This window comes from Pipistrellus hanaki, assembly GCF_964339955.1.
Source record: "Pipistrellus hanaki genome assembly, chromosome: 4".
In the NCBI taxonomy this organism is placed as follows: domain Eukaryota; kingdom Metazoa; phylum Chordata; class Mammalia; order Chiroptera; family Vespertilionidae; genus Pipistrellus; species Pipistrellus hanaki.
In genome coordinates this window covers 99,208,101-99,222,714 of record NC_140506.1, presented here as the reverse complement: position 1 = coordinate 99,222,714, position 14,614 = coordinate 99,208,101, and the positions used below count along the sequence as shown (strand labels likewise).

General features: G+C 51.7%; 2 protein-coding genes and 1 pseudogene across 4 annotated transcripts in view; 1 reads left to right on the top strand and 2 right to left on the bottom strand.

Annotated features, from left to right (window-relative positions):
• Positions 1-2,274, bottom strand: part of ERN2 (endoplasmic reticulum to nucleus signaling 2) — a gene marked incomplete at both ends in the record, with an annotated part of 44,921 nt that extends 42,647 nt beyond the window's left edge. The window contains one exon of the mRNA XM_084882145.1: positions 2,218-2,274. Within this exon, the coding sequence (XP_084738271.1) occupies positions 2,218-2,274 (57 nt within the window). The remainder of the gene's footprint in view (positions 1-2,217) is intronic.
• Positions 2,173-4,854, top strand: CHP2 (calcineurin like EF-hand protein 2). Of its 2 annotated transcripts, none has more exons than XM_084880819.1 (7): positions 2,173-2,339; positions 2,577-2,649; positions 2,736-2,816; positions 3,355-3,485; positions 3,653-3,714; positions 4,391-4,513; positions 4,699-4,854. In XM_084880819.1, the coding sequence occupies exons 1-7, from the start codon at positions 2,273-2,275 to the stop codon at positions 4,750-4,752; spliced, it is 591 nt and encodes a 196-aa protein (XP_084736945.1). In that variant the 5' UTR covers positions 2,173-2,272; the 3' UTR covers positions 4,753-4,854. The 2 variants fall into 2 exon arrangements, with proteins under 2 accessions (XP_084736945.1, XP_084736946.1); XM_084880820.1 differs by lacking the exon at positions 4,699-4,854 and adding an exon at positions 4,044-4,096.
• Positions 4,855-12,558: 7,704 nt separating this feature from the next.
• LOC311621172 (protein POLR1D-like) lies at positions 12,559-13,588 on the bottom strand (annotated as a pseudogene). Its single transcript has one exon. The product of its transcript is annotated as a protein POLR1D-like (transcript).
• Between the last annotated feature and the right edge of the window lie 1,026 nt (positions 13,589-14,614).

The window sequence follows — 14,614 nt, the reverse complement described above, 5'->3', positions numbered from 1 at the left end:
TTTTTTTATATATAATTGGGATACTTGACTTTTTTCCTGTTGAGTTGTAAGAGTTCTATATTTTCCTGACTATTCTTGCATCTGCATTTCTCACCACTTGAATCTTAGTATTTCTTCATTGAGAACTGTCGGCACATTTTAAACAGCTTCAAAGCAAAAAAAACCACAAAAAAACAAAAAAACACCAAAAACTCCAGCCAGTCCATTGGGTTCTGCAGGCAGAATCCTCCCTGAACCTCTCCCCTTTCAATGCCCGGACCGATGAGGCTGCGGATATCGTGAGCGCTACCGTGTGCGAAGAGGAGCGGGTTCAGTAAGTGCTCCTGCAGGCCAGGGATGGGAGTAGTTAATTACTCTCTGGCCCCATCCGCTCCAAGTGGCGCTGCCGGAGATTGTAGCTGTGGAGGCTCTTTCCAAGGTCAGCATCCCACGCTGGCCTGAGGTGATTATTGCAGCGTCCCAGGGACCCATACCCCCTCCTGGTTCAGAACCTCACCCCAACTGCACTCCCAGCCCGATCACAGCGCTCCGTGTGTGTGTGTGTGTGTGTGTGTGTGTGTGTGTGTGAGAGAGAGAGAGAGAGAGAGAGAGAGAGAGAGAGAGAGAGAGAGAGAGAGAGAAAGGGAACCAAGCATTCCTTCTGCCAGTTGCTTAATCCTCGGAGTACCAGGAAGAGAAGCAAGCACTTCTTAGATCAATATTTTCAAGGCTTCTCTGATGCAAGTCTCTGCCAGGGGCTGGAGCTTCAATTGTTTCTCCAGCTTTTCTCTCTCCGGGGCGGATATGAACTTGAACCCTTGTAATGAGCGTAATGAGCGGCCCCTGGGGAATGTGTCTATGTGAGACTGTGATGGGGGAGGGGCAGGGGAGGATAAAGTCACACTGGACACCTGGGGCGCTTGCTCTTTTACAGCCAAGTTTCTCAGCCCTTCTGTTTTCATTATTGTCGCCACTTAAGGAACAGTTTTCCCTCTGATTACCCCTTCCTGAGAAATTTTAACATGGCTGACATACTGTATGTGCACCTGTGCCTGATACATAAAGAATAAAAAACTGCCCCTTTGGGGGCCATGTGGTTCTCTCTCATGCTTTACAATAGCTCACATCTGGCTCTCTGGGCAGCCTCCGCCGCATGAAAGCAGGAAAACACCTAGCCGGTGTGGCCCAGTGGACAGAGCTGCCGCCTGTGGACTGAAGGAAGGGTCAGGGGCACGTGCATGGATTGTAGGCTGGGTCCCCAGTAGGGGGCGTGCAGGAAGCAGCCCATCAATGATTCTCTCTCATCACTGATGTTTCTACCTCTCTCTTCCTCTCTGAAATCAATAAGGTATATACATATATATTTTTTAAAAGCAGGGACACAGTTTAGCAGGTGTTGTGGAGTGTGTGTGCTAATGCAAGCGAGCGCTTGGCACAAGCGGTGTGCTTGAAGCCTGCGAGCCCACGGCCAGAGGTCTGAGTCAGCCCCGGGTTGGGGCGTCTACCAGAGCCCTGGCTCAGAGGGCGTGGCGGGCTGGGTGGGCGCTGCACCCCAGGACAGCGCTCCGGGCTCCGGGCTCCATTTGAACTTGGCAGCTGCTCCCAGCTGCAGCAGCGAGGCCGAGAGGTGCCAGACTCCGGCCTCCAGGGAGAGAGGGACTCTGGTCTGGTCCAGTCTCCTGATTGGAAAGCACCGGCTCATCCAGCAGCAGCTGCGTGTGCGGACCAGACAGGAGGCAGCCAGTGCCTGGCTGGGCTGCGATGCAAGTGCCAAGTGCAGGGCTCCTTCCACTCAGCCCTGCGCCCCCTCTGGCCCGGGGCCCTCCCCTGCCCCCCTTCGGGAGTCCGTGACACCGATCCCGCTGCCCCTGCCTGGGGAGGGGCCAGGCCGGCCGTGCGGACTGGACCTACCGGCTCCGCTCCCCCGCCCAGAGGGACCTGTGTTCTGTGCGCAGAGGGAGGCGGGGACCCCGGCCCTACTCGCGGCCCCGGGAGACGGGGCTGGGAGGGCTGGGCCCGCGGAGGAGGGCGAGGAGGCGGGGAGGACCCGTGGGAGCGGGCGGGAGGGGCGGGGAGGGCGGGAGGGCGGCGGGACCGGAGGGCGGGGGCCCGGCCTCGCCCAGCCTCGCCCGCCGACCGCGCCCCTGGGCCGCCGCCTGTGCCCGCCGCTCGGGCGCTCCTCGGGGCCGGGCGGGCGGAGGGCGGAGGGCGGGCCCGGGGCCGAGCCCGGAGCCCCGCCTGGCGGTGGCCTTCGGCCGGGCCGCGGCCGCGCTGGGGAGGACACGGCGGCGCCATGGGCTCGGGCGGCTCGCGCGCGGCGCAGGTGCCGGACGCGGAGCGCATTCGGCGGGAGACGGGCTGTGAGCGCCGGGCTGCGGCGGGCGGGCGGGCTCCCGGGATCGGATCGGCACCAGGCTCCCCGGCCGGAGGCGAGGGGGCGGCGGGGTCCGCGGGGGGCGCGGGCGGTGGGGGGGGGGCTCCGGGTACGCGCGCCGCCTCCAGCCTCCCGCCGCCCGGGTCCGAGCAGCGCGCGCCCTCCGGCCGCCCCCGAGCTCTGGGGGGCGCAGGGGGCTCACCCTGTCCCTTCCCGCCCGCAGTCTCGCAGGCCACCCTGCTCCGCCTCTACCACCGGTTCCGGGCCCTGGACAGTAACAAGAAGGGCTATCTGAGGTGAGGGGTGACCTGTGACCTCCCGGTGCCCCGCTTACCCTCGGTCTCTATCCTCCCTCCCTCCTCACTTTGAACCTCCTTTCCAGCCGCGTGGACCTGCAGCAGATCGGGGCCCTGGCCGTGAACCCCCTGGGGGATCGCATTATAGACAGCTTCTTCCCTGATGGGTGAGGGGAGCTGGAGGGAAAAGCTTGTGTGGCACTGTGGGGGGGAGATGGGTGGGGAGATTGGGTGGGGAGAATGGGGGCGGGGGAGATTGGGTGGGGAAATTGGATGGGGAGAGAATGGATGAGGGAGATTGGGTGGGGAGATTGGGTGAGGGAGAATGCCTGGAGGAGAATGGGTGGGGAGATTGGATGGGGAGAGAATGGGTGAGGGAGATTGAACGGGGAGATTGGGTGGGGAGATTGGGTGGGGGAGAATGGGTGGGGAGATTGGGTGGGGAGAATGGGTGGGGAGAATGGGTGGGGAGATTGGGTGGGGAGATTGGGTGGGCAGGATGGTTGGGGGAGATTGGGTGAGGGAGATAATGGGGTGGGGAGAATAGGTGAGGGAGATTGGGTGGGGGAGATTGGGTGGGGAGAATAAGTGGGGGGTAAGTGGGGGAGATTTGGTTGGCGGAGAAAGGTGAGGGATATTAGGGATGGGGGCAGAAGGAGGGCCAAGGTAATCACTGCCTCTGCTTCCCCCTTCTCACCCTCCCAGGAGCCTTCGAGTGGAATTCCCCGACTTTGCCCGAGTCCTGGCTCATTTCCGACCTGTAGATGATGAGGACACAGGAACCTGGAACCCCATGCAACCCGAACCCCTCAACAGCAGAATGAACAAACTTCGCTGTGAGTTGGTAGGGTCCCCCTCAGTGAGACCCCAGATTTTCCACACCCGTGAGGGCCCAGGCACCCTCCACCCCCTTTGTGAGCCCTTACGACCTCCCTGCCCCTCCGGGATCTTCTGGGCGAGAATCAAGGGAACCCACCTTCCTTTCCCCTCCCCTTCTTCCCAGTTGCTTTTCAGCTCTACGACCTGGATGGAGATGGAAAGATCTCCAGGCACGAGATGCTACAGGTGGGGAGGGCACAAGAGCAGAGATGTGGCGTGTGCGGGGTGGGGTTGGGGGGGTATGGCATGGTGGTGGGGGGTGGTTTGGGGGGGTGGCCTGGGCAATGGGAATGGGTGGGGTTGGAGTGAGGGTTAGTTGAGAGATGGGGAAGCAATTGGGAATGAGGTTGGGAATAGATCAGAGGTTCAGCTGGGGGTGATTCTGCCCCCTGAATGACATCGCCCATATCTGGAGACATTTTGGTTATCACAGCTGGGGAGGGGGTGGTGGGGCTGGCACCTAGAGGGTGGAGGTCAGGAATGCTGCTAAACAAAGGACAGCCCCTCCTCCCCAGCAAGGAGCTATCTGGCCCCAAACGGCAATGGAGATTGAAAAACTGGGATCCAGGTAATGAAGTGGGGGTTTGGGAATGGCTGGAGGATGAGGTGGAGGCTGGGTTCTGAGGCTGCAGTTGAGAATGGGCTGGGCATACTGTTGAGGTGAGTGAGGGGTAGTGAGGGTTTACACTGAGAAGCAGTAGGGGAAACTATTGGTGGATGTGATGGGAACGGGTGGACAAAGGGGGAGTGGGTTATGAAATCGTTAATACTTTGTAACTTTGGGGGCGACATGGACAAGGTTGGGGGAGGGTGCTAGTAGTCCCTGTGCCTCCTCTTTATGGCCGGCTCTTCCTCCTCCCAGGTGCTCCGGCTAATGGTTGGGGTGCAGGTGACGGAAGAGCAGCTGGAAAGCATTACTGACCGCACGGTGCAGGAGGCCGATGAAGATGGGGATGGGGCTGTGTCCTTCCTGGAGTTCACCAAGGTCAGAACGCCCTTGGGGCCGAGGAGTTGGAAGGATGAGTTCCCAGGACAGATGGACAGGGAAATGGAGCCTGAAGGAGGAGGGCAGAAAGAGAGGGGTTCCCTGGGGGCCGTGAGGTGGGAGAGGAAGTTGGAAGACTGGAGGGCTGAAGTTCAAGTTGTCTTAACTGCACCCATCCCCACCAGTCCCTGGAGAAGATGAACATCGAGCAGAAGATGAGCATCCGGATCCTGAAGTGACCTTTGTGCGTGCGGCCAGCTTGAAAAGACCAGTTCTGCCCGGTGTTCATTCTCAGCCCCCACGGAGGGAGGGGCTCCAATAAACCCTTCTTCTACACTGAACTCTCTTTAGGCTCCAGGCGGCAGCGCTGGATGGGCGTGCACTAACGTCCAACTCACTTGATCTCAGGCCTATAAATCAGCCAACAACATTTTGGACGCCAGTGACTGAAATCCCAAATCAAAGGGACTTCAGGTAAAAGGGGTGCGGTGGCTCAGATAACAGTCTGAAAGTGTCCTCAGGCAGAGCTGAGCTGAGAGCTCAAAGGATGCTGTCTGCCTTAGTTTTCTCCACTTCTCTCATTTGTGTGTATGTTGGCTTCATTCTAGAAAGGTCTGGCCACCAGCGGCTCCTGGCCTCCTCAGTAGTCCAGTGGGAACAGGTTTTCTTTTTAAAGATTTCTAGCAAAGAGTGTCATCAGCTCCCTGGGGCCTGGTCCCTTCTCCAGGAGAATGGAACGTTCTGATTGGCCAGACCTGTGTCATGTGCTGCCTGCTGGAGGGGGGAAATGTAGGTGCTGAGGACTCAGGAGGGGTAAGGGATGATTGCTTAGAGGACAACGAAGTGCTGGTAGCTCTTGTCTGTGCTGGTCAGACAAGAGCTATCCATCACCGTGAAGTTGACCATGAGGTCTTCTTAAATGGGTTTCCTCTTGGTCCCATGGGTGCGTGCTGCTGTGATTTGGGTGAGGGGAGGAGAGAGATAATACATTATAAATAAGACATACCTTTCTATGCTATGAAATCAAAGTTTTTGAGAGTAAATCCTTGGGGATGTTTAAATTGACATACCACAAAAGGAGTGTGAAAGTCACATAAAATGGTAAGATCCTAGGTCTGTAGCAAAGCACGTGGCCATAGCTCTGGGAGATGCTGGTTGTCCTGGCCACGCCCTCGCCCAGGTCTGTGCTGGAGAGCCACCTGTGCTCATCTCTCCCCAGCTCTGCCTTGGGGAATGTCGCCCCCACCTGGGAACTGGCTGTGGGGACCGCACACGCTGCAGGCATTGGCCAAGGCAACAGGCAGGGCTTTGCGGTCTAGGAGAGCCCATGGTTAGCACTCCAGCCAGGCTTCACCGGCCAGCGCTCCCGACCCCAGCTTTCGTGAGCTCTAATTGGTACGCGACACCACATATGCACACAATTTGATGAGTTTGGACATAATCAAGGTTTTACATAGTCATCTCCCAAAATTTATCCCTTTGTTTTTTAGGTTTTTGTTTTGTTTTTAACTTATGTGGTAAGAACACTCACCATGAGGCCTACCTGCTTAAATTTTTAAGTGCACAGAACCTTAGTGGGCCTGGGCATACTGGAGGAGAATGTGGTACAGCAGAGCTCTGGAGCTTGCCTTGTGTACCTAACTTTATGTCCATTGAACAGCGGTTTCCTATGCCCCTGCGCCACGCCCTGGTAACCACCATTCTATTCACTTCTATAGCTTTGGCTCTGTTAGAGGCCTTATATAACAAGCCATCCGAAACGCTGTGGCTGCCTTATCTCACTCGGCACAATGCCTCCAGGTCCCCCCACTTTGTCACAAATGGTAGGATTTCCTCTTTTTGTTTTTGTAATCCTCACTGGAGGATACTTTTCCGTTGATTTTTGGAGAAAGTGGGAGGGAAAGAGAGAGACTGAGAGAAACATCTATGTGAGAGAGGCACGTTGATTGGTTGCCTCCCACACATGCCCTGACCAGGGTGGAGATCGAGCCTGCAACTGAGGTACATGCCCTTGATTGGAATGGAATCTGGGACCCTCCAGTCCTCGGGCTGATGCTCTGTCCACTGAGCCCAGCGTCCACTGGAATGGAAGGCGCCACCTGCTCCTGTTGGTGAACATTCGAGTTGTTCCCGTGTCCTGGCTGCTGAGGATGAGGCTGCAGTGAACATGGGGTGCAGTGTCTTCGAGACCCTGATTTCATTATCCTGCTGGATCATATGGCAGTTCTAGTTTATGTTATGTTATGTTATGTTATGTTATGTTATGTTAATCCTCACCCAAGGATATTTTTGCATTGATTTTTAGAGAGAGTGAAATGGAGGAGGGAGAGAGAAAGAGAGAGAGAGACAGCGATGTAAGACATCCATTACTTGCCGCTGGCAAGGGCCCCCAACCAGAGACAGGATAGAGCCTGCAACCGAGTTACCTGCCCTTGACTGGAATTGATCCGGGACCCTTCAGTCCGCAGTCCGCAGTCCGACACTCCACCCACTGAGCCAAAGCAGCCAGGGCTATTGTAATTTTTTGAGGATCCTCATGGCTTCTCCCCACAAGCATGGTGACACTGCAGAAGGGCTTTGCTGGCCAAGCGTGCATGCTGCTGTGTGAAGGGTGGGTTGGAGCGCCCGGGAGCTACTGACCCTTGGAGCAGGCCCCAGGCAATGGCAGGTAGAAATTGTGGTTAATACTGTTTCTTACCCTCAGAAGGGACAACTTACAGGCACAGAAACCCCCAGCAGGCAGGGCCTCGTTTGCCCCAGCACTACGCTCTTGTGAGAGCCCCGGGCTGGCCCCCTGGTCCTGTCTCCCTCCCGCCAGTGTTTCTGGGTCACTTCACCAGTACTCGGCTCTCAGCGCCTTGTCTCCGCGCTTCTGGACAAAGCCCGCCTCAGACGGAGCGCACCTTCCAGAATGGGGCACACACTGCCCGTGCTGTGGATGCTGTGAGAGGGCTGTGGGGGAGTGTCTGCCTCCTGGCATTTCCTGACGTTGGGAGTCTGAGGTCACAGGTCACTGTGCAGCCTGGGCCTCTGGTACTGCGGTGGGCATTGACCCGTCCCAAGGCTAGCATTCCCATTGCAGGGATTCTGACAGAGGACTCTCCTAGTTGGGGGGAGGAAGCAGAGAGGGTATTTGGTTGCTGAGGGAATTGTGTGGTTTTGGTCAGGACTGTCACCTGAACACAGACTTTGTGATTGAGGGTGTTTATTAGTCTCTGGGCCTATTAAAGGGGGGGATGGGAGGGATAAAACTCAGAGTGGCTCTTGTTTCCAGGCAATGTGGGGAAGATTTGTATATAAAGAGAAATAGAGGAGCGAGATGATAGATGGTGGCTGACTTTCTTTATAACTGATCTGTTTTCCCCATATAGTGTTTCTCAAATTTTGTTGATGGTAAATAAAATACTCAGACCCTTGGCCCCTTTTGCTCTTTTTGAGAGCTCCTGGAGTCTCCAGAAAAATCTGTCTATCTATCTATCTATCTATCTATCTATCTATCTATCTATCTATCATCTATTCATTCATTTATTTATTTATGTTTGTAAGAGAACAGTTATTTGGTAACTCACAGAGGTAGAAGTAATTCCTAGATGAAATGGGCTTAGGAAGCAATTTATAGCGGTAAAGGACAGGGCGGGGAGCCGGAGTGAGGAAGGTGACGTAAGGTGCCTGGGGGGGGGGGGGGGGAGGGACAGGGGAAGGAAATGGGGAAGGCAAAGGTGTTCTCCCAGGAGGAGAGCACACAGGTCTTCCCTCCTATGGGTTTTAGAAGTGGAGATTGCAGGGGAGGTCCCTGGGGAAGATCTTACCAAAACAGCCAGCAGTTTCCAGGGGTGTCCTCTCTGGGATGTGGTCTCCACTGACTGGCCGGCACCAGGGCAGGGCTCCTTATTCACGCAGCTGGTCCTGGAGCTGAACTAACACTGAGGCCTGGATGTTACCTGCAGGGAGGGGTCCAAACCACATGACCCTTGATAAGCGAGGGGAGGAAGAGCCACCCTGGGGGCGAGGCCCAAACCCTAAAATTGATTGTCCTGTTGCTTGGCATCTGGGGCTGTCCACCTGGTGACCCCTGGTCTGTGTCCTTACTGTGCTCATGTCTGTCTAACCGCCTGCAGTATCCCCCTCCAGACCTTGCCTCTGAATTCTTCCTGAGAAAAGGGGCACAGGGACTCCTCTGTAGCTGCTTCCTGTTGAAAAGGGGTGATGTTTTATCTCAGAGCCCAGAGACCCTCGCTCTCCGTCAGGGTGTCTAGAGGTGGTACTTCCTGAGTATGACTAGGACTTGTAAGCTGGTGGAGACAAACGCTGTTATAAATCATATTGGGGCAGCCCTAGCTGGTTTGGTTCAGTGGATAGAGCATGGGCCTGTGGGCAGAAAGTTCCTGGGTTTGATTCTAGTCCAGGGCACATGTCTTGGTTGCAGCCTCCTCCCCAGCCTGGGTGATACTTCTGTCTTTCCTCTCTCTCTAAAAAAAAAAAAAAAAAAAAAAAAAAAAAAAAAAATAATAATAATAATAATAAAAACATTATTAAAAATATTTATTGGGGCAAAAGCTAGAATGACAAGAATTAGAAAAAATGGTCCAGTGGAAGGAAAAAAAACATTTAGTTCTCGCTAATTCCAAGACAAAGGATTGGAGACAACTTAAACATTAGTTTGGAGGGTTGTAGTCAAATATTTAAGAACACTAGAAAAATTCAGGATCCAGTGCAACTCAGGTGAAAAATAAAACTGAAGACAATTGATTGAAGTAGAGGCTAATACTGATAACTAGTTTAGAGTCTATTGAAACACGTTTCTTCCCTAACATCACTGTCATTTTTATTAGTCAAATTAAGAGCAATGTATTTACTGTATTAAGTTTAGTTTCAATTTGGCCTGTCATTTATAAAACTTCCTTCTAACATTTCTCTTTACAAACCTTCTATAACATTCACAAACCTTTCTACAACTTTCCCAACTCTCTTTACTCATTCAGAAACAACCAACTTTAAAACAATTCACTTTCTTTTCCCTTCAAAATATATTCCATATTTTATACATTCTATTACCAAAACCATACAATTTCTTTCCAACTTAATTTGAACTCTAAATATAGAAACCTCAAGTTCCAATAATAAACAAAAAAGCAAACAACCAGCATTTCTTAGATGGACTTTTATGAAGACATTTTAGACACACTTTCAGTTTGAAGAAACATAACTTGAGCAAAGCAGCAGATATAATTGCTGGGTCGTTGAAAGGAATGCAGGAGGCCGGAAGTAGTAAGGGGTTGCAAACCAGGTCCTCTGGAAAGCCAGATGGGCTGAGCCCCCACATGGTGGGGTGGGGAGTCAGAGATTTTACAGGACTCTAGGCAGGCTTTTTCTGGATGAGAACTCACTGGGCGGGTCCGGGTACTAGGAAGGTCCCGAGGGGAAGGATAATGGTCTTAGCAAGTGGAATGTGGTCTAAGCCAGCAGTCAGCAAACTCATGAGTCAACAGAGCCAAATATCAACAGGACAACGATTGAAATTTCTTTTGAGAGCCAAAATTTTAAAACTTAAACTTCTTCTAGTGCCACCTCTTCAAAATAGACTCACCCAGGCCGTGTATTTTGTGGAAGAGCCACACTCAAGGGGCCAAAGAGCTCCATGTGGCTCGAGAGCCGCAGTTTGTTGAACATGGGTTAAGCACAAGGGAATGTTGGTTGTAAAGTGATCTAAATGGTAGCTCCCAGGCGTGGGGGTGCTGATTCAATGATTTGATTGGACCTAATAATATATCGACAGTTCCAAATTCATTTTACAGACTTCCTACAATAAGCATGCTGTACTCCAAGGCTAACACGGGTCAAATAAACAAGGTGTAAGTTTATGTGGGCCACAAAAAAGCAAAAGCTTCAATTTTCATAGAAACGTAGATTTATTTTGATAGAGACATGCTGAATACAAAGGGCTGAAATAAATCAGTAATCATTAACATAAAATAATAGAACATTTTAATAAAAATTAATATTTTTTCTTGAACATTAACTAACCAGACACTGAATAACTGCACAAATTAATAAGCATAATGCAAAGAAACCTATTTTTCTTGTTCTCTGAAAGCGAAATATTTCCTGTTGCGCATACCAAACAAGTCAGTCCAAGATGTGGCAATCAGCTCTAAAATATTCGCTGCTAATATTAGTGGCGAGAAAGGGTGTGCCTGAGTGTAAAGTACATAAGGGAAATGAATGCAACACTAGTATAGTCATCAGTCATTAGCGAACATTGTAGTTCATTATTAATAATTATGTACAATAGGATTTTGTAAAAATTAAGTTATGAAGTTTTTATTAAAACGTTTGTTACATACCATTATATTGGCTGGGCCACAAAATTATTCGTTGTGGGCTGCATGTGGCCCGTAGGCCACTAGTTTGACATGCTTGCTGTAGGCTGATGCATATTACCACATGGATGAACCTGGGAAGCAAGCGGCAGGGACTGCAGAGGTGCTGACTTGTGGGGTCAGACCGACCTGGGATCAGCAGCCTTGGTGCTTGGGTTCCGGCCACAAAAGAATTCAGAGCCAAGACCCAAGCTGTGAGAGGGTATTTATTTGGTAAATCAGAGGTAGAAGAAGTAATTCCTAGAAGAAATGGGCTTAGGAAACAAGTTATGGAGGCAAAGAAAGGGCCCTCAGAGCTTGGGAGTGAGGAAGCTGATGGTAAAGTGCCTGGGGCAGGGAGGGGGAAGGGAAGGGGGACGGAAAGGCAAAGTGTGTTCCGGGGAGGGAGAGCGCCAACATCTGTATTTTAAATGAGAGATGTGGGACAGCCGAAGACCAAACTTCAGAAACCCTGACCTAAAGCTTCCAGCCAGGCCGACTCCTAGTGACAGTGTCCCTAGCGGTTCCCAGTGTCCACAGGCTCTCGGGAGAGGCCTCCCGTCCACTTCTGCTCTGTGCCAACGACCAGTGGGGTCACTGGGGGATCCCCAGGACTGCACGTGGGGAGCTGCTGGCTGGGCAGCTGTGAGGAAGTGGTCCTGGGAGTCTGTGTCCTGAGGGACCTGCGTGGAGGCAGCCTCGGCGGCTGGACATCCTGGGTCTTGCTGGTCAGTCTGGATCGGTAGAGCTTGGCCAGGGAAATGGAGGCCCTTCCCCAGGTTGAGTCCCAGGACGAGTGGCAGGGCTATGGGACAGACGCTGTACTGCGGAGCTGGAAATGCTGAAAGCCACTGTCTTCTGCTGACATTTGTGTGCAGACTTGGTAAGCCTGGGAGCTTGGAGAGCTGGGGCACATCAAGGGCTGAGATAACAGTACACCCCTGGGCCGGGGGAGTACCATGCTATGCTGGGGTGCAGCAATGCTGAGTCTGGGCCCCGGATCCTCACTGGAGAGGGGCCCAGTGTGCTGCGGGGGGCACTGGAGCTGTCCCCACTTGCTCCACCAGAGCTGCTGGGAAGGGCTGGGGCTGAGCTGGCATTTTCTGGAAGAAACCATCTACACATCCTGGAGAGAAGATGGGAGCTCCAGACCAAGCCCTTTTCATTGCCAAGGTGACTGACTGAGACAGTGTGTGCAGGGAGCAAGCAGGGGACCCAAGTGGTGACACTGGGGGGACCTATGGTGGCGACCATTGTCTCTCCCTAGCTGATCAGGAAGACAGAATTCTGAACCCGAGTCTCACATAGAAGGAAACTAAGTTGCCCTCAGCCCCACCCAGCCAACACAATAAACTAGATATTAATCAGGCAATGTGCAGACCTGGCTCCTGCTATAGCCCTGCCTGAGAACGGGTGTGGCTCAGTAGAAATACCTTGAGGTTCAGAGCTCTGAGACTGTGTCTGGGCCTATTTATTTATTTATTTATTTTTCATTGTAAACACAATTTTATTTAAAATCAAAAGATTTCTGAAACAGCTATACTAAGAGTGGTTATTATAGGTCTTTAGCTAAATAAGACATAGCATTAAAAGAATTATGTCCACTTTAACTTTTGAGAGATTCCTCTTTAAAGCACCCTTAAAACTTACATATTCAAAAGAAACTAACTATAAAAAAACTTTTATCCCAGGAATAAGTGTGAGAGTGCACAGGCAATCTTTAACCACTGCCCAGTGATGGAGCACTAAATTCAAAGCCATTTGAGAGTTTCCTACATTGTTCACTTAAAGGAAAGCAAATGCAGTTATCAAAGAGTTTCTTGGTAAATTTATAGCCCTTGGAAAGCTATAACTTTTCTTAAAAATTATTTCTAAGCTTTAAATTTGTCACTCTGAAATGTAACACATAGGATTTACAAGTATTTCATTTTTTGAGAAAGTTTGAGAAATGTCTACAATTGTAGCACATCCAGAAAAACTGAAACTAGTTTTTACAATCTCTGCAAACCTTTATGTTCTACATTTATTTTGGAACCAATTTCTAATGAAATAGAATAGAAACAACACATATGTGTACTACACTGCGGAAGTAGCTTACACTAGCCAACACACATTCAAAGCAAGTTCCTTTGTACTAATTTCCTTGAAGAGTTTGTATGTCGTTTTTGCTTGTCACAAGGACAAAGGGCCTTCTGTAAAAATTGCTCTTAGGTGTTTGCCCTGTCAGCTCAGGGCATGTCCTCAATAACCTCCGCACATCCCAGTCTCCCGCAGGTAGCAGCACTGTGACTGGGGACAGTCCTGCTGGCTCTCCCTCCCCGCCTCATCGCGTGCATGACCGCTTTTCATATTTGTCCTGGCTGCTCCGCTTCCTCGGTGGAGAATGACTGACCGAGCCTCTAGCGTGGAAGCTGTGCTTGTAAGGGTGGGCTCTGCGCTTCTTCCGGCTTTCTTCTTTCTGGTTCTGGCTCTTCACGGGTTCCTCATCGCTCTCTTTTTGTTCATGATCTTGCTCTTTCTGTGGGGAGTGTGTTCTTAATTGTGTTGATGAGAAATCTTTTATTGGTACCAGCAAGAGGACACTCATCCAACCCATAGGTGCCATTGTTTCTGCTCTGGTTTCCCCACGTTTTGCCTCTTTGAGCAGTTCTTCTATTGCTTTCCTCTCCAGCTCTCGGTCCTCTCCCATCGAGGGGACAGCTTCCAGGATATCCAGGTGGAGCTGCTCTGCCCCATATTGCGAAACGTGCGACAGAAGCTCTGGGCCCTTTTAATTGTTCTCCGTACAACCTTGGGGAGGGCACTTTGCCCTTCAGACCATTCTGTATTGTTGCTTCTGGTCACTGAGTTGGCAGGTCCTGTGATCTGTGGAAGAGGCAGGTGCCAGCAGCAGCCACCTGGCAGAGCTGCTGTGTCTTGTCCTTCCCCCCCCTTCCCTCCCCACCCCGGCTTTACTTCTGCGGAGGCCCCTGCGCCTTATCTGTCAGCTAGAACTCTGGTCTTTGATAGGATTTTTTCCACTGTTAACCAGTTTATAGAAGAATAAAATTTTATTGATTCATATAACTGGAAGAAAAGTCCAAAGGTAGACCAGGAAAATTTGAGTCCTCGAGGCTCAATGGTGTCATCAGAAAGGAGTCTTTCTGTTTCAGCTCTGCTTTTCTTAGTGTTGGCTTCATTCTTAAGCAGCAATCTCAATGGAAAGAGCTATCCACACAGTCCTGCCCAAGCTCCCAGCAGAGAACCCCAGCCCCTCACTGCAGCCAGGTGGACATACCATTCTGATTGGCCAGCCTGGTCACATGTCCACTCCAGACCCTGGAGAATGCAATCTCGCTTCAATCAAATGTATTGTGCGTGTGTGTAGTGTGTGCTGATTCACTAAAGGAGAACCAGAATGCTGTTACCAGAAAGAAGAGGGCTATATATCCGAAAGGCAAAATCAACAGATTTTGCTAAATATGCTAACTAGAGGCCTGATGCACGAAATTCGTGCAGGGGGGAGGGTCCCTCAGCCCAGCCGGCACCCTCTTCAATCTGGGACCCCTTGAGGGATGTCTGTCTGCCCACTGGGATCAGGCCTAAACGGGCAGTAGGACATCCCTCTCATAATCCAGGACTGCTGGCTCCCAACTGCTCGCTTGCCTGTCTTCCTAATTGCCCTTAACCGCTTCTGCCTGCCAGCCTGATCACCCCCTAACCACTCCCCTGCCAGCCTGATTGATGCCTAACTGCTCCCCTG